Below are 23,982 nucleotides of genomic sequence, written 5' to 3'. Positions count from 1 at the left end.
AATCATACACAACTTGCAAAATTCTACTTATTTATTTTGATGGTTGTTTTATGGGTTGTTAAGTCCAACCATATAGATAGAAAGAGTGATTATTCGAGTAGGATTTTGTAACTTGGGTATAGTTTAAGTAGAACATCAAAAGTTGTACTAAAAGCATTATTTGAGTTATAGTTCAGGTATGATATGTATAATTTTCTTTTAAGATTTTTTTATATATGTTTTTTTTAATTTATTAATTTATTTATTAAAGAGGTCGGTAACCTCTAACTTTTGGCGGTGTTATTCTACAATTTATTTCCCAATTTGTTTTTCAATTTAGTTATGTTATCTCTTTGTATATTACAAACAGCATCATCGTCATCATCCTCCTCATCACAATTTGTAAATAAAAATATAATATAATACGGTTTGTGATCCATTCCCTAATTTAGTTGAGCCTTTTTAATAACTACTATCAATAAATCAATTACCGCTGTATTTTTATTCATATATATCTTCGATATTAATAATTCAACCCAAAGGTATACCCTTTTTTATTATTCCTTGCTTCTTTATTTATAACATTAATAATAATTCAAATGTTTGATTTACTTGTTCAATTTCTTGAATTGTGAATTGTGTTTAGTTTAGAATTATATTCACTGCGGTTGACGATCGGATTAGCCACAAAAAAAAAGGAAAATGTTATAATTGTGATTTTACAAAAATGAGAAAGTTATATATAGAATTGTATATATATATATTGAAATGTATGCATATCCACTTATGGAGGGAGTCCTGTTTTTTCATTCAGGGTAGGATGGCGTGTAAGGGTTTCTTGGAGTGCTTGTTGAAGCTCCTCAACTTGTTATTGACCCTTTCCGGTTTAGCTATGGTCGGATACGGAGTATATCTATTTGTTATGTACCAAAATGCAACCCATGAAGTGCATCTTGTGCCGTCCGATGAAGGAACCATACAGCTTGGACGCCCTATGCTAATGACTGCTGTCTCCCTGTCTACAAATCACTTTTACGATAGCTTGCCTACTGCTTGGTAATGTACCCGGCCTTTTTCTTTTTGTTAAATATATGTGTGGAACTTCAGTAGTTTTATAAACAATGTTGGGTATCGTAATGTCGTGTTTGATATTCAGTTTTCATGTATATATGATGCATTTATTGATGCGCATATATTGCCTGATCGTAAGTGACGATGAACGATAACCTGTAGTTTTGTGTTTATCAGTATGTAGAGTTCCCTGAAACCAATTTATGCTTCATTTTTTCTTTGCTGGAATTTATGGCATTGTAAACTGTGAAGGACTGATGTTGAGTTTACATTGAGAATGTGTGCTTGTTTGACCTAGACTTGTGTTCCTTTTATTTTGTTAGACATGAGATGGTATGAATCTTTAATCATAGAGTTGTCATGGTGGATAGTTTTTTTTGTGTGTGTGTGTGCAGGTTCATTTATCTGTTTATCGGTGTCGGTGCAATTCTCTTTGTCATATCTTGCTTTGGCTGCATTGGAGCATCAACCAGGAACGGGTGCTGCCTAACCTGTGTATCCTAGTTTAAACAAGCTGCTTCTATTTTTTTTTTCTTTTCATACTTTGAATATAAATCATAACGGGGTTTTATAAGAATAAACTTATATATTCAAAATGGCCAAAGATGTTTTTGTGATATAATTAATGTATTTGGATAGTTGGTTTCCTTAAGGAATATCAGTACTCTTTACTTCTGATCTTGTTCATCGTGGTAGAAGTGGGATGTGCTGCTTTCATCTTCTTTGACAAAACCTGGAAATCGGTGAGTTCTCTTTGAGCTACTACTTAAATACTTAATTCTATGCATAATTCAGATGTTAAACATTATTTAAACAAAACTGTTTTCAGGACATCCCAATTGATAAAACTGGAGAATTCAACACGATATATGGATTCCTTAGAGATAACTGGAATATTTGCAAATGGGTTGCACTTGGAGCTGTTATTTTGCAGGTGAGACACTACCAAAAATATATTCGAGAGAACATTAATCAGTGTATTATTGAAAGCAATTTGTTATCCTAACTTCTTCTACAAGTTCTGAATAGTTTATGTGTGGATATGCAGGCTCTGATATTTCTTTTAGCTCTAGTGGTACGCGCGGCAAATGCACCAGCTGAGTATGATAGTGATGATGAGTACATAAGTGGTCCCAGGCAGCAAAGGCAGCCTTTGATTAGTAGGCAACCGGTTCCAGCAACAGGTGTGCCTGTCGCCGGAACTCTTGATAGTCGTCCCAGCAGAAATGATGCATGGAGTGCACGAATGAGGGAAAAGGTGCATCCTTTTTCTTTCCTCATTTCCCTAATTTAGTAATCTCAGATTGACTCGTGACAACTTGATCCTAACTTGCCTTACTTTCTTATAACCACCATTATCTGTAAAGGTCGCAAGATACGCATGTTGGGTAACGGGTCAGAATGTGTCACTTTATACTGTTTCAAATTGGAAGGGTGGGTAAGAACTAAGAATAATAAATATGTTATCTATGATTACAAAAGCATATTATTATCATAATTGTAGAATCTTTGGCCTAAAGTGCTCTAGGAGGTTGTATGCAACTATGCTTTAGATACTCTGAAAACAATTATTGATAGGATCAACCCATTTAAGTCTTCCCTTTTAATAAGTTCTGCTTTAGCCCATTTAAATTGTTTGAGATAACGTAAGCCAGATCATCATATTCATAACCTATTTGTCTTTGATTGCTGTTTCTATTGGTTCATAATCTTTATTCTTTTATTTTATTTTGCAAAAACTGGGGAAGACCCGAGATATCTATATCTACACTCCTTATTTACCCCCCCCCCCCCCCTTCCCTTCTCTTTTTTCTATCCCTTAACCTATAAAATAACTACACAGCCCCACTTTTACATCGATTACCTTTATATCAATAACCTACACTACTCGCTGCCCTCACCGACATCACCACTGAACCGCCGCCGCATTGCGCGGGTGCCCCTGTAGTATTAAATAATTTTTTTCTTTCTGTTGGTTCACAATCTTAGTAATGGAGTATCTTCTTTCATTCTTTGGGTGTGGGTAAGACTTCTGATACTTTTGAGGTTGAGTTTGCAACTACAGCTTAATTTTGCTGCTTGCCGCTGAAACTGTAGGGGCTAAATTTAAAAAATACAGCCAGTTTTTTCAAAAAGAAGCAATTCAAAAGGTTTTGGGCATTTGATACACATGCATGACTTTCAGCTCATAGGAGTTGTTTCCTTTCTACACATGTGTTTGACCCATTAGAGATCAAACATACCTAAATTAACCCAATTATTAGTGCATTGTTATTTACCGATCCTAGTTTGATTCTAACTAAACTTGGTCTTTTTTGTGTGGCTCTTCTCAATTAGTTGCTATGAATTTTTTGCTTAAGTTTTTTGTTAACTTATTTGTTTTTGCTGATATGATCATCCCAGTATGGGCTTAACACAGCAGAGTTCACCTATGACCCAAATGACCCAAACAAGAACCAGCATGGCAACACACAACCAACAGAAGAGAAGAGTCGTTGCACCATCATGTAGTTTTTGACACTAGGTCTTCGTCCTCGATCAGAAAGTGTGTATTTGAAACTGATTGTGTTTGATGTATCATGTATGCATGTTGAGTGGAAAAACATAATGGTCATTTTAGAGTGTATAAAAATAAAGTTTCAGCAGCTTCACTTGCGAGTGTATATCCATGCTTCATAATATTACGATTGAGAGTTTATTTTGTAGTTTATAGTTTGTAGTTATATATTTTCCTTTGTCCTAAGTTAAAAAGTTAGCAGTTTGTATACCAACCAAATTTGATTATCATTTTACGCAATTAGTCTGGTAAGCTTACGGTAATTCATAAAAGTAAGGTGTGTGTTAGCCAGGGCTGCACTCAATCTTTGTTTGACTAGTCAAAGTCCACCAAAAGTTGGCATGTGTATGACCAGTACTCGACACCAGCTGTGGATGACGAATAACTCTAAACGAAGGTTTAAAGTCTTATATTGATATGATATGTTAACTATATTTATAATGAATCACAATTAATAAATCCATTACTACAAAAAAATCGTTTCATGATGACTTTTAGTTTCATTTCACTTTAAACACGGAAACCATTTTTATATTTCTATCTAGCTTCATGTTATTGCAAAGATTGAGCACAGGCGATGTCAACCCAGACAAATCTTCGGATCCTAGATCTTTCTAGTTGGATTATTATAACTTATACTAAGGGAGAAAAATCATCATAAGGTAACTAAAAATATGATAAGTCAAGTTAGGAAGGAGTCTTATCAACATGAACTAAACAACTTAAACAATAAAACAAATGGTGAATTAATTAGTACCATAACGATCAATTGCTTTCAAGTTACTGGGTCGCAACTTCGGCACCAGTCACAACACTCCGCCCACTAACTTGCAAAATATCTTGATCGGCTTGAGCCCAATGAAAGGTATTTTACATACCATAATCACTAAAGTTCAAAATCTGAATCCAACATCGTATGATTATAAAACGATAAAATGATTGCCTATTCCAAAACACTAGATATTCTAGGCGTCCATGGAAACATAACCAACCAATGATGTGGTCTGACATCTCGAGCATATATACTCTCTTCCAAAGGCGAGGTCCATGATATATTTTTAGGGACCGGCCGAATGTTGTGAGAAAGATTGACGAAAAGTTGAGTTTAATATACAACCAGCCCCGGGACAAAGCAACACCTTTAATTTTAACACGTGCTTAACCCCATTTATTAGACCTATATATCAATGATTTTCCGTGACATTAATTAAATACTAATAGGCGTCTCTATAGATACCCGTTCGTGGGGTGGGACTAGGAATGGAAAGAAAAAAAAAACAAAAAAAAACGACCCGATGGGGAAACCCGCTATCCGACCAAAAAAACCCGATACTTGAACCCGTACGTGTCAGGGACTGGGGCATGTCTACACCGACCTTACCCGACCCAAGATAAATATCTATCTATAATCCCTTATAAAGAGAACTAGAATTAAGAAATTAAGCATATTTTTTATTCCCAAAATATCCTTACTTATACATAAAACCCTTATATACCCTCATTTCCTCCATTCTCTCTAATCATTACACACTCTCATCGACCTTATATCACTCTCCGCCGCCTCCCTCCTTTTTCACCGCCTCCCTCGATCTCCACCACCGCTTCCTTTTATATTGTCCTCACCTTCTAACCGCCACAACGCGCGAGCACTATATTCGTATATAAATATTCAATTAACATAAACTTCTATATCTATCCATTATATACATATAATGGGGTTGTCTCCCATCTACGCTTAGATGAGGAACCCTTCACAATTTGTTTTTTAAATTCATAAATATCATGGGGGCCCTTTATTTGTTTAAAATAAAAATACTAATAAAATATATGTGTGTGAGGGGTTCTTCATCTAAGCTTAGATGGGGGACAACCCCATATTCACTTTTCCCTTTATATTTATATTAGACATCTTAATAAAAATACTATTAATATTATATTAATATGATATAGATTTGAGTTTGATCAGTACCATCATGCTTCTATACTAACTTCTCATTCTAGAAGAGTTAGTTTCCTTCTATGTTTTAACCTTTTCTTTTTCTAAGCTCACATACTCTAGGTGTATAATTTTTCAAACTTATTACACGCTTCATGATTGTGTTTTCTTACTTTATATACATACACACTAATATATGATAGAAAATATCTACAAAACATCATACAAACATATTCTGGGTCGGGTTTTGGGTTAATATCAGGTATCGGGTCGATTTTGGGTAACCTTTTTTCCCGATAGGGTACCCCGATAAGATCCACGATGGATATCGGGTCGGGTTCAGGTATCGTTTCTCATTTCTGGTTCGGGTTTAGCACTACCCGCCCCATTGTCATTCTTAGTGGGGACCGAGGAGTAGGGATGACAATGGGGCGGGGATTGTCGGGGATCTTAATCCCCATCCCCGTTCCCGATTTTCACTTGTAATCCCCATCCCCTTTCGGGAATTAAATTACATCCCCATACCCATCCCCATCGGGTATCGGGGATCCCCGTCGGGTATCAGGGATACCTTATTTGAATGAACATGAATTTATCTTGATAAAAAATACGTAGGAGAATGTGACATTTTCTTTCTATGTATAAACTAATGTATATGTTAAGTAAATAATTAATAAAGTATAACACATAAAAAGTATTAAATAAAAGCTCTAAACTTAAAATTGATGTTAGAATATAGATAAGGACTTAAAGTGATTCTAATAAATATATATAGTTTTTTCAGGTTCGGGTATGAGGATCGGGGATTTACGGTTTCCCATCCCCGTCCCCAATTCCATCGGGGATTAGATTTACATTCTCATATTCGTCCCCATCCCGGTCAACTCGGGGATTTCCCGGTTAAATCGGAGATTCCCCGGTCAAATCGGGTGCGAATATCGGATTCCCCATCAGGTATGGGTATTTTTGTCATCCCTACTGGGAAGTATAAATTAGGAACCATGATACCTATTTTAATGCATATAGTTTGGACATTTTCTTATTTATTGACGAGTATTTTTTAGTATGTTTTTTTTTAAAAAAAAAAAAAATTAGAATGATGGAAAAGGATAAGCAGAGCCGGCTCAATATAAGTGATATACTAAGGAGTGGCCTAAGGCCACCAATTATAAAAGGCTTCAAAATTTTAGTTTGTTAATAATTGAACTTCTCATTGTAATAAATACACTTTTTTTTTTAAATGATAACGTGCACATATTCCATTTTCAAATTCTAAGTTTGTTTTTTTTTATTGGTTTTGACGTTTTTTTTTTTAACTTTAGATAATCACACAATTTAAAGAGCAAGGTTTGCATACTAAAAAATATACAAGAACAAAAACAGGGAGAAACTTATATTATATTGTACCTATTAGTCTCAGGTAATTTTGTCATTTGCAAGCTTTCTCATATATTTTTCTGTTCTAAACTTGGGTAAAAGACGAGGTTTTTGTTAGAGACTTTGAAAAAAAACCCTCCAAATTTGGTTTCACTTAAGGTCACAAAAAACTTAAGTCACCTCTGGGGATAAGCATGCATTTCTTGCAAGTGACGAAATTAGACCCTGAATGAGGTGTAGGAATAAAATAGGCAGACACTCCATCCACCTTAATAGATTTTCTGATTCTCACAACGTGAAGCAAGCACAATTTTGAAAGTATACCATTCGTCCATTCGTAGTATTGGACATTTGAACACGATGTACGTACGTAATGTATTTATAGTGACACCATGTTTCATGAGATTGATAGAACACCCATTACAACAAGTTTGTCGTTAGTAGGTACTTCTTTTACGCATTCTTTAAAAATGCGTAAAATTTTGTTTAAGTTGTTTGCACTTGCAAATGTGTACAACTAGTCTATATTAAAACATGCGGAAAAAAATTACAAGTTTCACATCTAAGTGCTTAAACTAGCAAATTTGTACACACTTATTAATGTGAACGTTTATCTTCACACTTTAAAATGTGAAATTTTTAAATTTGTACGCATTTATTAATATTAATGTAGACATTCTGTACTCATTTATAAGTGCGAACGATTCAATAAATTTTATGTAGTTTTTAAGACTGCGTAAAACAAAGCATGTAGAATTAACTAATTTATTGTAGTGAACAAAATTGACAATAACAAAAATTTGCCGGACACATGAAATCTGTTCACGATAGTGATATATTTGTTATTATATTGTATATTCTCTTCCATTAGGTTGTTTTCATGTCGTGGACAAAATCAACAATATATCATGTTTTCTACCTATGTTCTTTTAATTACTGTACGTCTTTTAAAAGGACGTGATGAATAATTGAAAGCTTTTTGATCAAGTACTCTGAATAGAATGTTGGATATTTTAGTGTAATTGGATTAACTTGTTTGATTAATAACATCAAAATAATACATCATATAGGATTGGTGGTGCGGAATGCACGCCTATTTGAATTTGTTATGACCTTAGGGACGAAGCCCCTAAGGTACGGGGGTCCGGGGGCATCCAAGGGGCGGCAGCCCCTGACAGGATCCAAGGGGCAGAGCCCCTGGCTGGGGTCGAACTGCCAGGTCAGCTTGGAAATTTTTTATTTCCGACATATTGCTATATTGAAAATCCCTCCAAAAATTTAATTTTTGGAACTTGAGGGACCAAATGTGGCAACTCGAAAAACCCATATTGTTAACTGTCGTTTATGCAGTTTTATGGGCCAACAGATATATATATCAATATATGTCCCGTATGTAAAAAGGTTCTGATCATTCTTTCTTTTTCTCTGGTTCTTCTCTCTCAAACACATCCACACAGAAAATTCTTAATCTTTGATTGTATCCGATTGAATAGTTTGGGTGAACCGCCAAATTGATTCAATCTGAAAGTGATCACGTACCTTCAAAGATTGATTTGTATCTGGTTATCTGTTTGTTATCTCGAATTTCCCCAACATAAAATGTTATTTACGGCCTACTATACACTATATATGTTTAAAATAGTACCTCATTGACATATACAAATCCTGTGGTCAATGTCATAGAATAGCGTTTTCAATCTACATAATGTGCGTTTACCGTTTACGTACATCGGTACAGTACATAGTTGCAAAAAAATAATAATCAAGGTATATATATCATAAACAAGATCGATCGCCTAATGTCATGGCGATGCACAAGAACGCCTCACTCGCTAACTTTTGATTGACATACATATGGCTTCGAAATAGCTATATAACACTCTTAAAATGTGAATACGGTGAGAACACTTAAAACTTCATTTTGATGCATTAAAAGTTTATAAAAATAACATATTATATAACTAATTATCATTGTTTAAATGTTTAACAACACATTGATCAGTTAAAATCGAGAATACCACGTTTAAAAACGTGATTTAAAAAAAAGAGAGAAAATAAATAAATAAATAAAAAGAAAAAAAAATAAATGAATACATTGATTGATTTTACGAAAAAATGGAAGTTATGGTGACGTACAAGATGTCGATAATATAACAAGTGAAGTTTACTTATGGAACGAAAGAAGAAGGCGTGAAGAAATGGGTACACGCAATTAAGGTCAAAAAGGAGTGTTTGCAAAAGATATGCCTTTTAGCTAAATCCATTCATATATTAACTAATTAATTAATATGGAAAGTATAATCAATGATTAATCATCGACTTCGATCAACACCTTGCCCCCTTCCACGACATCGGTTTAATTTGGGTTCTCTATTTGCGATTCCCCTAATTTTCTTAGTTTGTATTGTCAAAAGAAAAACAAAAAAACATAGTGGTGGGCTATATATATATGACATCGCTAATTAAGTAATTAGCTAGTTCGTTGTTTCTAATTAAGCTGCATATAATCGATATACAGTTTAAAATGCAAAAAATAAATTAAATGCCTGACCAAACGTTCAATATCTGGCAAATAATTTGAAATGGACTTTTTTTTTTTTTTTTTTTTTAATTTTTTAGTTTTGTTTTATATGATTGTTGCTATTGTTCTTATAGTTTTAGTTAACGTTTCATGTTACTCATCTAATAGAAAGGAAAAAAAGATAGAGACATGCTAATTAAGAAGGTTGGTGAGTGGAATTCATTTTCAAGGATAGCTATATTATTGATAAATCAAAATCAAAAGTATTTTATACATCAAAACCTAACCTATATATATTGTCATTATCAAAGAAAAAAGTTCATAAACAAGTTGCTCACAGTAATATTCACTATTCAATAACATAAAAGCTCGAATTAAACGTACAATTTATGTTTCATGATTTACAAATCATAGTTATAGCACAATTTAAAATCGATAATTTTAATTACGAAATTCAGAGACTTGACATTTGCATTTTGGCTTTGGACTCTAATCCCTGTTTTTATTGGAAGTGAGAATATGTTGACACCCAAAAAATAACGCGACAAATGACTTTAGGGAACATATATAAACTTTAAAATTACAATATATTTTGTATGCTTGTAAATAAATAAATAAATAAATAATGCATTAATACAATAGAAAGACAAGATATGGTCGGTTTAATTAGGAATTTCAAATTTGACATGGTAAAAGAAACAGATAACGACACGGTGTTAATTTGGTAGGTTAAAAGTTAATTGGGGTTTGCTAAATACAGCATTTAGGGCTGTGTTTAAGGTGCATAAATTGTTTATACATTACCATGAAAATCAGAGGGCGGACTTTTAATATGAAATGTACAAGTTTTTTTTATGCACGTTAAATACAGCCATTAGGGCTATATTTCCCAAGTTAAAATATGAATATGTAATAAAAACATGGAAAATATTAAATACAACCCTAAGGGCTTTATTTAACGTGCATAAAAAAACTTGTACCTTCCATATTAAAAGCCCGTCCCCTGATTTTCATGGTAAATGTACAAACAATTTATGCACCTTAAACACAGTCCAAAGAGTTGTATTTAGCAAACCCCTAAAAACATTATAAATAAATGGTCCATTTTTGCTACTTAGAGCATCTCCAATGGAGAATTTTGCAAAAGCTTTTTACTATTTTATGAAGCTTTCAATTCAAACTAAAAGTTTTTTTTCCCATTGTAAGTAAAAGCTTTGTTGTCAGTCACTTATAATTTCTTAAGTCATTACACTCTCTTTTAATTAATTTAATGTTTTTTTAAAGGATTTAAAGCTTTTTAAAGACTTGATCCATTGGAGCACAAATTTTTTATTAATTAATCTTTCATAAAAACTTTTAAAAAACCTCTCATTGTGAATGCTCTTATCTTGAGTTTTTTTTTCATAAGATTGGAAAATAAATGATAGAAAATTTTTCTAAATTGTCATTCTTGAGTTTTTTTTCTAAAAGAAAGGATAGGAAAACTTAGGTTTTAAGCCCCAAATTTTTCTTGCTAATTTTGCCATGATTGTGATGGAAAAGAAAGTATAAATGTATGAAATTACCACTCCACCCTTCAAACTACATCTAATACTCATTTTACAAAGGCTATATGTGTAAAATTATATCTTTTTTTCTTTTCGTTTCCTTTCATTAAAAACTCAAAAATGTAATCAACTATTTATTTTCTTATCAATTCTTTTATTTTTTTTTTATTAAACTTGAGAATGAATTATATTTATATAGTTTCTTTTCTTATCTCCCACTATCTAATATTATCATTTTTTTTCTTATATATATAAACTTGAGAATATAGTGTTAGATCCATCTTAGGTATGATTCTTTATACATATTCTTACCGATTCTTTTGTCATTGAATGTTTTAATTATTAAAATATAATAATGATAGCTTTTGTTATTAATGACTTATTACATACATTAATACATAAAAACTATTAATTTTTACATAAAAAACCACACTTTTATTTTTTTTAAAACAAAATATAAATTTTGATGCATACAAATACTTTGTACGGACAGCCTTAAGCCCATAAGGACTATCATTGATAAGATAATAGATTGAATTTCACGTAAAGATATTAAGTAAATACATTAATTAGTAAAGTAATATTTTCTCTTACAGATAAACTCGTATTTCTTAATGACTTGGATTTAAAAACTTTATAAATTTTTATATTCTTCTTTTGTTTTTAAAAAATTATACTTTGTGACCGATGTTGGATGATATCATAAATGACTTCAAAATTTCATTGTAACGTATACAATTTCTTCATACAATTATGAAGTGATATATATACAACAGTTTTTTGTCATTTATAACAACTGTACACATTATATTGCACAGTGTATAACTGTATAAAGTAAACATTGTTGTTAAAAGTTAAAAATTGTTGTAGATTTATTATTTCTCTTCTGGAATTCATGAATGAATGAAAATCTAGAAATTACAAGACATGAATAAACACTCCTAAACATAATAAAAGAACCTTCCAAAATTATGCCAAAAAAAGAAAACTCCAAATTAAGTACAAACTAAAATAAGAACACACCTAAACGTAGGTGATGACACAGATATATCTTTATATCGAATGCATAAAATTAAGTTCATTCATTGATTATACCATTCCACGTTCTAAGGATGTCTAGTTAAGTAACGAAGTACATTCAGTTTGTTGGAACTATATTCAAATTGTCAACATAAATAGAATCGCCAAAAAAGAAACCAATAGTAAAAATTGAATATCATCATATACTAATTTCAATTCGAATTCACCAGATTGGCTCAATTTTCGATATTCCGAGACATTCAAACGAGCCTCATAACCAATAAGCCCCACAAGGAATCAAAATTGACATTGCTGTAACTTCAAGATAACAGAAATTGGGTAGCCCATATATATACCAGTATGCATATTACACCTTCCTTTTTCTTGTCTCTTGGTAGGCATATTCACCCATTCAAGTGATGATTCAACCTTCCATTCTATCATATCTATGACCCCCCCTTACCATCTTAATTATTCTTACAATGCTATCATTTTCATATTCTTGGAAAAAAGGTACAACACTTTATGTTCTACCCACCTTCCTATGTTCTTATCATAAGTCATAGCTACATTTTTCTTTTATTTTTTTTGTAATATTTAATTGTATTATGTATCTAGATTATATTGTCAGAGTAATATATATTTGGTGCATGAGTCTAAGAAATTAATATTTATTAGGGGTCTCTATTTATAACTAAAGAATTCCAATTTAAACATGTACTTTACAACATGTTATCAACTAAGAAAAGTTGTTATACTATTAATTAAGTTCAAGAAAATGGTTTTTTAGTTTTAACAAAAGCCCCTTTTTAGTACAATCATTAACCTCCACATATAGTGCTCTTCTATATAACTAACTTTCTTTAAATCTGCTCACTTATGGGTCCTTTAATTTGCTTTTTATAATTCAAATGGCTCATTTTATGTGTTTCTAGCTAAAGTGATCACACATTCAATTCACACCAGCCTGCTAAATACAGCTGTGCAATACTCCATGATATGCTTTATAATTAAACACCCAATTAATTGACTTGTCATTTTTTTTTATCTTACTCGTACTATAGACAGTGTGTTGTATGTATTTGGGTACTATTTTTGCTTTTATACCTAATCATGGCTCTTTTGCAAGTGGGGTCTTCATAATCTCTAGTGTCGTGGTGGTGTATATATGCAAGGTTTTCATTTTTTTATATTATATATTTATACTATATATGTCTTTATCAAATGTATATTTATTTTAAATATAATCTCATTGATTGGATTCTTAAACATTTAATTAGATTTTATGGTGAAACACAAACCTACTTATAGTAGTTGGGTGACATATGATATGACATAAGTTTTGTTTGGGGACCATGATCAAGATATCATTAATGTTTTGTACTTTTATTATACTTGTAGTCTTGTAGACCCTTCCTTGTATATTTAAAGAAATATTATTTCTTTATTAATTTCAAGTTGATAAAACATTGAGTTTATACTTGTGATGTTGATAAAATAATTGCATGTTTTTTTTTATCAAGTCAAATTCCCAATTATTAAAACTATTAAAAAGTCAAATGATTCATGTGGCCTAATACACTCTTGTTGAAAGTTAAACATGTGTGTTCCATCCATCAAACAATTCTACTGTATATTAGTTGTAGTGAAAGTGATGTTTACCTCTTTTTTTAACAGGACTTGTGGGCTTCATTCATCACTGTATTCAACTAGCGTCATTGTTTGTTTCTATATATTTATTTTTAGGTAGAAAAGATTAGGTGTGACCAAGTATAGAAGGTCAAGTTTGACTTTTCTTGCTAATTTAGACTAAGCGTGTTTCTAAAACTTGACCATAAATTTTACTATGTGATTATTTACTTTCTCTTTGTTCCCATTACCGGTTATCAGCAACAACTATTACCTGATTCGCCGTTCAAAAAAATAAATAGATAATACTCCGTATCACTCTCTAATTGCCATTCATAACTATACAAAATATTATCATTAAACAAGTATAATAGCTACTTTCAACCACAACAAATTTTATAAAAGAAAGGAAGAAAGAAACTTGCTCAGTGCCGTATTTTGCGGGTTTTGAGCTTAATACCTCGACGGTGTATGTGGGAGATTCCTTATCTCTACCTAAGTAGAGAGGTTGCCTCCATTTCTACCTAATTGGTAGAAAAGGCCCTCCAACCTTTGCACGGGATGAGGATCGAACCCATAACCTCAGAGGTCAGGGTGTTTATCACTGATTCAACCATGCTGTTTTTATACCACAACAAATTTTATAGTTTTCTTATAATTTTTTTTTTTATCTTTTAAGAATCTTGGATATTGTTAAAAGACTCCAAGAAATCAAGGCTAGTATGGTCTTTATGAAATTACTAGTATGTATATTTATGTGGCCAAGTTGTGCATGCCTAGCTAGCGTGTTTTTTATAGTCATTAGATCATAAAAAATAAACGATACAAGATACAATAGAACAAATGTAGTGGGCCCTTATATAATATTATCCATGGAGATCTCTCATATATATAAATACATGCACCTTTCTAGAGTGCGTGCAGAATCTACAACAAAAAGAAGATTGAAAAAAAAAAAAAAAGTTTTCTTCATTTTGCAATTTCTTCTGAGACAATGAAAACCCGAAGAGGAAAGCGTTCTGAGGTACGTTTAGACTTTAGACGATTCTTTATTGTACTTGTAACACGAAAAGAGTAGTTGTGATCATTTTAATTTAGTGTATATGTTTGTTTTGTAGGCATTTTGGCCATCAATGGTGATGAAGAAATGGCTAAACATTCAGCCTAGAAATAATGACTTTAGTGAAGATGAAGTTGATACAGAGACTGAAAGTGAAGATGAAGGTATAATATATATGACTTATATATACTTACATGTATATATAATCCTTAAAAAGTGTGTCATGTTTATTGGTTGTTTCTGATAGTTCTTGTGATTCTTAAATTTATGATGTTAGTTTGTTCTATGAAAGAAGAAAGAATGCGGTTTGATAAGAATCGGGCTAGAACCCAAAGAAACATGTCTTCATCTACAAATCATGCATTAGATGGTAATTAAATTTTCACTGGCTTTAATTTGTTGATGTTACCAATTTATTCCTTCATGGGAAATGTTACAAGTACCACAAAAGTATCCACTTTTTTGGATATATTGAAAATGATCTCCCTAGCTAGCCATCTTTTGCACAAGCGGTTTTGGTTGGTTTAAATTGGCCTTTTAGTCACTTAGAAAGAACCCTTAGTTGAGAAATATCGTATTTTTCGCTAGTCTAATATTGTGATGATTATGTAATATAGGGTTGCCACCAAAAGGGATGGTAAAACATAAGAGAGGGAAATCCGAGACGATGCGTGTTCATTATATTAAAACAAAAGATGTGAGGTTTGGCTCTAGGATATTACTTATATCAAACATATATATATAGTTGTTCACCAGCTTTCTTGTCATTGTTTCTCTTATAACGTAGACTTTTCTAATTCATGGTTATCTTTTCTTTTTAATTATATGCAGGATGACAATTGGCACTTGGAATGTAGCTGGAAGGCTACCTAATGAAGACCTAGAGATTGATGAGTGGCTTTGTATGGATCAACCAGCTGATATTTACATTCTTGGGTAAGACTTTTAAGGTCAAACTGATAAGATTTCGAATTCAAAACTGAAATGAATCCCTAAAGTTAGAAATATTCGATTACTACGTTTTCTAAGATACATAACGTGTACTGGAAAGTGAAAAAAGATTTCATCATATCATAGAAATTCATATGAACAACTGTGACTCTTGAAAAGTGGTTTGACATAATTAGTCAAAACTTTGTGTTTTTGAATCAAGTTTACCTTTACAGTTTCCAGGAAGTTGTCCCTTTAAGTGCTGGGAATGTTTTGGGGGCTGAAACACGAAGGCCCATATTAAAATGGGAGGCCATAATTCGAAAAGCTTTGAACAAAACACCTGAGCGAGTGGCCTTACACAAAAGCTACAGTGCTCCAACTTCTCCACTCTTGAACAACAATGGCGATTTAGGCCCTACCAAGATCATAAGTGTTCCGGAAACAAAAGTGATTAATATATTAAATTGGCCTGAAAAGGCATTGGACCTAAAACCAAAAGTTGTTTCTTCTGGTGCCAAGCTAAGAAGGGTGTTAAGCAGCACTGCAAGAGTGAGCTCTGACTGGTTGGCACCTCAAGAAACCAGTGGTGGGTTAAAAAGGGTGCACCATAGCTCCGGTGATTTGGGATTGCTATGGACCGAGCAGCAAGAAAGGACAGACATGGTTGACTCACTTGATGATGTAAAGGAACAAGTTTTGGAGGAGGAAGATGACTTTTTTGAAGTGGAGCATGAAACGTTGCCTTTAGATGATCATGTAAACTCAAATCATAGGTATCTACACCTTTTTGTTCAGTCCATTTTTGTTTGGTGTATTTAAGAAGTGCAGTGTATCTGATTTCTTGAGGAATATATTAGGTATGTAAGGATCGTTAGTAAGCAGATGGTTGGCATATACATTTCAGTTTGGGTTCGGAAGAGGCTAAGAAGACATATAAACAACCTGAAAGTCTCACCAGTTGGGGTCGGGCTTATGGGATACATGGGAAACAAGGTAATTAGGCTCTATTCAGTACAAGATGAAATTCTGACCAAGTAACTTATGAACGTGTCGATTTCGGTTATGCTTTTGACTCTAACAAATCAAGCATGGGTAAATTTAGCTAATAAGAAAACGGGTCAAAAGTTACCCAGATTGCATTCCTTGAAAACCTTCTAAATCATTCAGTTCAAAAAGCTTCTTTTGAAAAAAGAATATATTTATAAAGTCTTTCTAATCATTGAGAGTCACCCATCTCTACAACTCCTGTTTGTTAATATTTCTGAATAGTCATTCATTCAAAAGTTGAAAACTGATTACTGGTTATGCTTCAGGGATCAGTTTCCATTAGCATGTCTCTTTATCAAACACGGCTATGCTTTGTTTGTTCTCATCTGACCTCGGGCCATAAGTTTGGAGACGAAGAGAGACGCAACTCGAATGTATCTGAGATCCTGAAACGCACACGTTTCTCATCTGTTTTAGATCCTGATCAACCACAGACAATCCCAAGTCATGAGTAAGTAATTTAAGAAATAACTTCCACTCTTTTACTGTGTCCTTTTCAAAATATTTTGGAATCACTTATAAAGTTTGTCAGTTTTGCCAAAACAGTCAGATATTCTGGTTTGGTGACTTGAATTACCGTATCAATAAGCAAGATGATGAGGTCAGAAAGCTCATAGCCATAAAGAAGTGGGACGAATTACTCAATAGTGATCAGGTATTTAAGATCCTAATAACCTGATACACATGATTACATGAACTAGAGGTGCTGAAATAGGCAGTCCACAGGCTGGGTAACTGGTCAAATAACTTTTACTATAATAACATTGTTCAATTTGTCTGAATAAACAATTAGAAGTTTGAAACATCTGAGTACGGCTCAGGCCATTTCCAGTTTTCCACACGTTTGTATACTCAAGTTGTTCCACTTTTATGCAACATATACAATTTGACTGATTAGCGATAATATGTAACCCAGATTAACTCAATTTCAATAGTTTTTTTTTTCTTTGAGGGAAAAGGCTTTACTTTAACTCTTTAAGGTTGTTAATGTGTTGTAGCTCTGCAAGGAACTGAGGAGGGGAGGCGTTTTTTATGAATGGAATGAAGGTGCCATTGACTTCCCTCCAACATACAAGTATGAAGTCAATTCCGATCGTTATGTAGGTGAAAATCCAAAGGAAGGAGAGAAAAGGAGAACACCAGCATGGTAAGTACTTCCTCTATCAAACAAAAAGTGGATTTCACCTTTGTGGTCAAATGTTGTACTTTTCTAGTTTGATTTTCATCTGAAGACTAAAAGGCTGAAAAATCACTTTATAAATTTTAATAAGGTACAACAGATGCCAATTGAAAGCTGTAATGGTTAAAGAAAATGATTAATATGCCTAATTTATATGTCTAATGATATGCCTAAAAGAAAGATCAGGCCATGTGGCAAGATCAAAGGTAGAAATTGTCTCAACATACATACAGTTTTGTTTGACCTGAAAAGTCAAAGTGACATTTTGTAATATGAATCAACTCAAAGCGTTCAGTGTCGAAAGTCAAATTACTCCTTACTCTCACAGAAATAGTAGACTCTGACTTTCAGGGTCAAACAAACTAGTTTTCCACCTTAAAACTTTGATTAAATTAGTTAAAGGCTGCGAAATGTTTTTATGGCTATTCTGATGTTATAACAAAATGCAAAGAGAAATTTCTTGGGGTTAAGATCTGATCATTTCACCACAAAAGTCAAAGCCTATCCCTTTTATGAGTTTTATCGGGCGGCAGTTAGACCAAATAATGGTTTGAAAGCAGCCCATGGGTGCATGCGGCTTGCAAAGTAATTTCTTTGACTTTTAAGATCAAACATTATGACTCAAACTTACTTTGATGCGGCATTTATAGAACTTATATTTTACAAACTACTGATAACAAATGCTACAAATTACTGCTCAAAAAAAACAAATTAAGTGCAAACTTCATGGGATTAAGAACTGTCACAAAACCAATTTTGTAATGTATACAAATTTATCTTGTTAGCTGTGACAATGAAAGTATCTATATATCAAGTTACAGACAGATTTACTCAAATATGTAGGTGTGATCGCATATTATGGATGGGGAAAGGCATAAGACAACTTTGCTACAATCAAGCAGCAATAAAAATGTCTGACCATCGGCCAGTTAGTTCAGTGTTTGCAATTGAAGTTGAAGTTTTTGACCCAAGAAAGCTGCGCAGAGCTCTCAATTTGACCAGTGCTGCAGTGCATCCCGTGATCATGCTAGATGAAGGGGAACTGGAACTATGACACTAGTATAAGCCCGAGTTTATTCATACATTCTGGATCTTCATTTTTTTTGTAGGATTAGAATGATGCTTTTTTGACTTACTGTCAGCTTTATAGAAGGGAGATGGTCTTTTCACAAAATTATAGAAAGAAAATAAGAGGTCTGTCATTGGAGTTATAAGGTGGATTACAGTGTGTATAGAAATATAAATGAATAGTATGTTTAATCGGTATATATGGGGATTGGATGAAAATAAAGATTTTAACTGTTCAATCTATGATATTCAATGTTCTATTTTAACATATTACCAACTATTTCACCATCCAAACCAATTAGCATTACATAAACTGGGGTATTTACTGTCACTAGAAAGAGGGCAAGAAACCATACCCATGGGCCATGAATAGCAATAATTTTACATCACTCATTCGGATATTCATCCAATATGACTATATGAGAAGAGGTCAGGTTCGACCAAGTGACCAACCATCATCCAATGATACCATAAAGCACAAATTTAGTTCATGTTCTCATACTTTCTGTTCTCTACAAATGAGCAAGGTGACCAACACTCTGCACGCATTTTTTTTTGGCTTGCACCCACTGTGAGAGCAAAAAAAAGCTTTAAAGGTATTATGACATGGCGCATCTATTATAAAACATTTTGATTCTTTCTTAAAATTTGAATTTTAGTACAAGACAATTATTATATTTTCTTTTAACCTTAGTACAATACTTTATCTACATAATCATCTCCTTATTCAAATCTACACCCTACATATAATAAACACAATTTTAGAGACAATTCATAACAGAGGTTGGCGAAAACGCAACCCGCTGCCAATTCATAATCGAAGTTTACGAATTATATTTTTAAATTTGATTTACACCAATACAGAAAATTAAAATCTTTTTGGGAAATCACCCACCACCGCACAATACACCGGTACACTTCTAGTAAAAACTTGAAAGATGTTTAGAAGCAATTTCAACAAAGTTCCATTCACCCTAACAACCAATGATCCATCTGTTACCCACAAGAAAGAAAGGATGACTCAAGACAATAAAACTGGAAATAGATATAACCTTATGCATACTGTAATTACTAAAATGACATGGGCATGTGACATGTTTTGGTATTCTAACTTCCTTCACTCGACAATAACAGATACCTGAGTAGTTGCAAACTTCGCATACGAAAGAAAGATCCATCAAGATGTTTGCAATCAAATACCGGAAATCCAAACTGATTGTAAGCAAGCAATTTTATAACCATAATTCGGGAAGGGAAAAAGAAAAAAGGGGGGGGGAGATACAAGACTAGTCAGGTAAACAATGTTAGAAAGAGGGGTAAATGCACAGGACGAATAAGCTAATCATCCAAAGTGGCATTTGATTTTTCATAACAAGTATATAGAAAAAAAGGCACTATGCTATAACGCTTTAATATTCAGGATCAAGGATCAATATTCTCTTTCATAAAATCTACAGACTAGTGCTTCCATCTCCAAATTTGATATGAAAGATCACTAATTTCCATCGAGTTCATAAAGAACTTTAATTCTCCAACATGTTCATAAAATGTTTGTGCATTTCTTTTGATACGTTCCATAGAGTCATAAGTACGGACAAATCTCAAAATCCAGATTCTCAATAACTTATACTAGACAAATCTCAATAGCCTACGCACCATTATTCCGTACATCAACCCACTAGCACCACAATTACATCTTAGTTGTTTCCAGCAATTCCACATACACAATGAACTAATATCTTAGAACGTATGAAAATGCAGCTTGAAAATTAATACAGTATAAATTATATGTTATATTAGAATTTAGAAATGTCAAAGACTATAATAAATTCCCATATGTAATTCGAATCCATTCAATATAAGAAGCAAAATTTCTATAACACCAGTATCATGACTGATCAAGTAATACAACAATTACCTCTTTAACTCAATAGCCCAAGAATGATCAAGCTTCAGAAGAAGCTTTCGAACTCCGAAAATCTTTCTTAAGGTCAGCAACCCTTTTCATACAGGCAGCCTTGGACCGTCCAGGAACCGCAGCAGTGATTTTCTCCCACCTCATTGGAACGTCTTTCGGAAAAGCCTTCAATGCATTCAGCAAAGCAATATCTTCGCCTGAACTCCAACTTCCACCACCATTATTACTCGCATTCCCTCTCTCATTCTCAATAACCTCGTCAACGCGTTTATCCACCGCCTTTCTATCTTTCAAAAACCTCGAAAACGAATCAGAATCACCCGTTCTCCTCTCCCCCATCGACTTCGCCATCTTCACCACACTCTCCACCGTATGCCGGCCCGAAAACGCCTCTGCAACCGCCTCCCAACGACCCGGCATCCCAACAGGGTTTTTCAAGATTTGTTTTTTCAAAACCTCGAGATCATTTTCAGTCCAATCTTGTTCTTCAATAACAACCACATTCACATTGTCAACCTTTTTCCCTGTTTCAACGGGTTGATTCACAACCCCATCTGGGTGGGTCGAAATCTTGAAATCTTGATCGGGTTTTCTTGCTTTGAATCTTGATCTTTTTGGTGGCTCGGGATCTTGGGTATGTTTAGGAGGGGATTGTGGTTGGAGGGTCGGGCCTAATCCGACCCGGATATCGCCTGCGGTGAATGAAGTCGGGGCAAATGGGCCGATCAAAAGAGATAGTGAGAACCAAATGAGGATAGACTGAAATGGGTCGGATTGAAAGTAGAAAAGGGAGAGAGTTAAGAAGAATGCAGATAGAGATAGAGATACAAAAAGAGTGGGCTTGTGAAGATTATCAACGGTTTCGATTTGGTGTGTGGCTTTGGGGACTGATCGTGATTGAAGAAGGAATCTGGGTCTGCTTTCTTCATCAAAGAAATCCATTCGAGTCTGTGAATTAGGGTTTCTACAAAAAAAAAGACTCTTACCAGATACACAAAAAGAAAAATAACAAAAATAAAAGAAAAGAATTCCCAATACCTTATTGTTAAGATTTTTTAACAAAGAAAAAAAAAGGAATGAAAAGAAAATTTATAAAATAAGAAGTTAGTTAAAAGAATGCAGTATATACCTTAGGTAGGGGGAATTATGTTAAATTTAGTAGATTACGTAAAATTTAGAGAGGGTTTTTATGTTTATCAAATTCAAATATTTAATTTGTAATTTTTTTTAACATTAAAGTACCTACAATAGGTAAAACGGTACAGTACGGATTATTTAAAATTTTAAAGGTAAAAATGAAAGGAAAGAAAGAAAAGTTACGGTGCAAATTCTTTCAATATATTTCCTCTCGAAATTGGACTCATTTGTTCCGCTCTCCTTCATTTTCTTTTCTTCATTAACAAAAACTAAAGAATATAGTCAGATCATGGTCTCAAAACCGGAAGGGATTCTCTAAAGTTATACCAACTTGACTAGTCATGTTAGAAAAATATTGACCCTTGAATGAAAATCAAGAGTCAAGATTTAAAACTTATCTTTAAATCTTGACATTTGATTTTCATCAAATGGTCAAGATAACTTTAGGGAATCTTTTCGCCTCAAAATCTCACTCTATGTTTTTCATTTGGGAGGAAAAAAAAGAACAATGGATGTTATAATTTTTTTAGTATTTTAAAAGTAAAAAATGATAAGAAGTGAGATGATTTTAATAATTTTAGTTCAAATGCAATTATCTTGATTTTGAATTAATTTTTAACTTTCTAAGTGAATAAGTGGATCATTTCTTTTCTAATCACTTATTATTTGATAATGATGGTGAGTCTAGCCGGTTAAAATCACTTTCGATTTTACACAGGTGCTTGAGTTCGATCTTCATGAATGGTAAGTCTTTGGGTTTTTCATTCTGAATATTTATAACGGCTTATGGTCAATATCTCGTTGTCTAAGGCACGTGCAAGACTTCACCATTATACGGCGAGGTTTCCCTAATGTCATATACCAACTGAATGTTCGAACAAAAATTTCACTTATTATTCCTTTCTTCATTATGAAAACAAACTCAATAATACACAATGTTGTTTTTCATTTATTGGTACTTGGTAGATAGCTTATCCTTAACCAAGACAGTGTTTGCTACCTTATCCTTAACCAAGACAGTGTTTGCATCCGAGTTTCGATTTTACTAAAGGTAAAATTCATCTTCAACCATACAAAGAATAATATCGAACCATTTACTCATACGATACAAAAAGATGCGAAATGTGAGCCTCTACCACCACCACCGACAACTCTTTTTTTCCTGATATCGCCGCTACTCAACTTCCACCAAAACCATCTACAAACACAACATCTGGATGACGTGTGGATATATAGATTGGTTGGAGATGGTGGTTACGTACGGGTCGCGTTCATAAAGGGGGGGTGTTGGAGATGATAGGAGTGGTTACGTGATATCGTGATATACGATACAGGCAAACCCCTTGACCCTTGTAACACCCCAACAAGGCGGAATCATGAGGGTTACGTACTAAGCACGGCACGACATGAAAATTAAGTAGAGACAAGTCTAGATGCATTTAATAGGATTGGAAATCCATACAGTCATTCAATTACAATCCCGAGATCATACAAAAATGCATAAGGAGCATGACCATCAAACGTTTACAAAATATAGCACAAAAGATGGCATATGATCATAAGCATAACCCATAAGCGGGAACTATAAATCACGGATCCATGATAAAGTCCAAGTCCAATCCTAGCATGCAAACAATCAATCATCATCTAACACGTCTTTGATTCACCTGTTCACCTGAAAAGTGTACTAAAACGGGTCAACATAAAGTTGGTGAGTTCGTAGGTTTAAATAATAAAAATCAAGTGTCGGGATAACAACCGTTAACGATATACGAGGATTAGGATACCTAATCACGTCCAAGGAACCCTAAAAGGGTTTCACGTTATCAAAAGTCAACACAAGTCAAAATCAACGTCCAATAATCGTCCATATACATGCAATATCGTCCTCATTTAGGTTAAACAACCTATATCCACGGTAATGATCATACCGGGTGTGGATTCGTCAATCCACCGTCCACGTCCATATATATATGAATAACATAACGTCTTATATAATATA

The 23,982-nt window shown here is 33.4% G+C and overlaps 3 protein-coding genes across 7 annotated transcripts; 2 read left to right on the top strand and 1 right to left on the bottom strand.

The window, feature by feature from the left end:
- Positions 1–312: 312 nt before the first annotated feature.
- LOC122578101 (tobamovirus multiplication protein 2A-like) lies at positions 313–3,758 on the top strand. Of its 2 annotated transcripts, none has more exons than XM_043749981.1 (7): positions 313–406; positions 794–1,035; positions 1,446–1,545; positions 1,713–1,793; positions 1,880–1,984; positions 2,099–2,308; positions 3,454–3,758. In XM_043749981.1, the coding sequence occupies exons 2-7, from the start codon at positions 800–802 to the stop codon at positions 3,559–3,561; spliced, it is 840 nt and encodes a 279-aa protein (XP_043605916.1). In that variant the 5' UTR covers positions 313–406; positions 794–799; the 3' UTR covers positions 3,562–3,758. The 2 variants fall into 2 exon arrangements, with proteins under 2 accessions (XP_043605916.1, XP_043605915.1); XM_043749980.1 differs by having other exon boundaries at positions 327–521.
- A 10,805-nt stretch (positions 3,759–14,563) lies between these two features.
- Positions 14,564–19,164, top strand: LOC122609931 (type I inositol polyphosphate 5-phosphatase 2). 2 transcript variants are annotated; one of them, XM_043782878.1, is made up of 11 exons: positions 14,564–14,661; positions 14,756–14,861; positions 14,975–15,067; positions 15,315–15,399; positions 15,529–15,633; positions 15,864–16,403; positions 16,488–16,623; positions 16,944–17,128; positions 17,224–17,332; positions 17,676–17,824; positions 18,701–19,164. In XM_043782878.1, exons 1-11 carry the CDS (start codon positions 14,632–14,634, stop codon positions 18,909–18,911), a joined length of 1,749 nt encoding a protein of 582 aa, XP_043638813.1. In that variant the 5' UTR covers positions 14,564–14,631; the 3' UTR covers positions 18,912–19,164. The 2 variants fall into 2 exon arrangements, with proteins under 2 accessions (XP_043638813.1, XP_043638814.1); XM_043782879.1 differs by lacking the exons at positions 14,564–14,661; positions 14,756–14,861; positions 14,975–15,067 and having other exon boundaries at positions 15,313–15,394.
- Positions 19,165–19,233: 69 nt separating this feature from the next.
- Positions 19,234–21,863, bottom strand: LOC122609932 (transcription factor MAMYB). Of its 3 annotated transcripts, none has more exons than XM_043782881.1 (2): positions 20,844–21,863; positions 19,234–19,494 (listed from the first exon to the last, which is right to left on the bottom strand). In XM_043782881.1, the coding sequence occupies exon 1, from the start codon at positions 21,783–21,785 to the stop codon at positions 20,871–20,873; it is 915 nt and encodes a 304-aa protein (XP_043638816.1). In that variant the 5' UTR covers positions 21,786–21,863; the 3' UTR covers positions 19,234–19,494; positions 20,844–20,870. The 3 variants fall into 3 exon arrangements, with proteins under 3 accessions (XP_043638816.1, XP_043638815.1, XP_043638817.1); XM_043782880.1 differs by lacking the exon at positions 19,234–19,494 and adding an exon at positions 19,616–19,918; XM_043782882.1 differs by lacking the exon at positions 19,234–19,494 and adding an exon at positions 19,616–19,899.
- Between the last annotated feature and the right edge of the window lie 2,119 nt (positions 21,864–23,982).

Source organism: Erigeron canadensis, chromosome 8, assembly GCF_010389155.1.
Source record: "Erigeron canadensis isolate Cc75 chromosome 8, C_canadensis_v1, whole genome shotgun sequence".
Lineage (NCBI taxonomy): Eukaryota > Viridiplantae > Streptophyta > Magnoliopsida > Asterales > Asteraceae > Erigeron > Erigeron canadensis.
This window is presented reverse-complemented; position numbering and strand designations above follow the sequence as displayed.

Coding starts and splice junctions, on each gene's coding strand:
- LOC122578101 (XM_043749981.1), top strand. CDS start 800: ATGGCGTGTAAGGGTTTCTTGGAGTGCTTGTTGAAGCTCCTCAACTTG. Junction 1,036..1,445: donor GATAGCTTGCCTACTGCTTG/GTAATGTACCCG, acceptor GTGTGTGTGCAG/GTTCATTTATCTGTTTATCG. Junction 1,985..2,098: donor TTGGAGCTGTTATTTTGCAG/GTGAGACACTAC, acceptor GTGGATATGCAG/GCTCTGATATTTCTTTTAGC.
- LOC122609931 (XM_043782878.1), top strand. CDS start 14,632: ATGAAAACCCGAAGAGGAAAGCGTTCTGAG. Junction 14,662..14,755: donor GAAGAGGAAAGCGTTCTGAG/GTACGTTTAGAC, acceptor TTTGTTTTGTAG/GCATTTTGGCCATCAATGGT. Junction 15,068..15,314: donor TACAAATCATGCATTAGATG/GTAATTAAATTT, acceptor TATGTAATATAG/GGTTGCCACCAAAAGGGATG.
- LOC122609932 (XM_043782881.1), bottom strand. CDS start 21,785: ATGGATTTCTTTGATGAAGAAAGCAGACCCAGATTCCTTCTTCAATCA.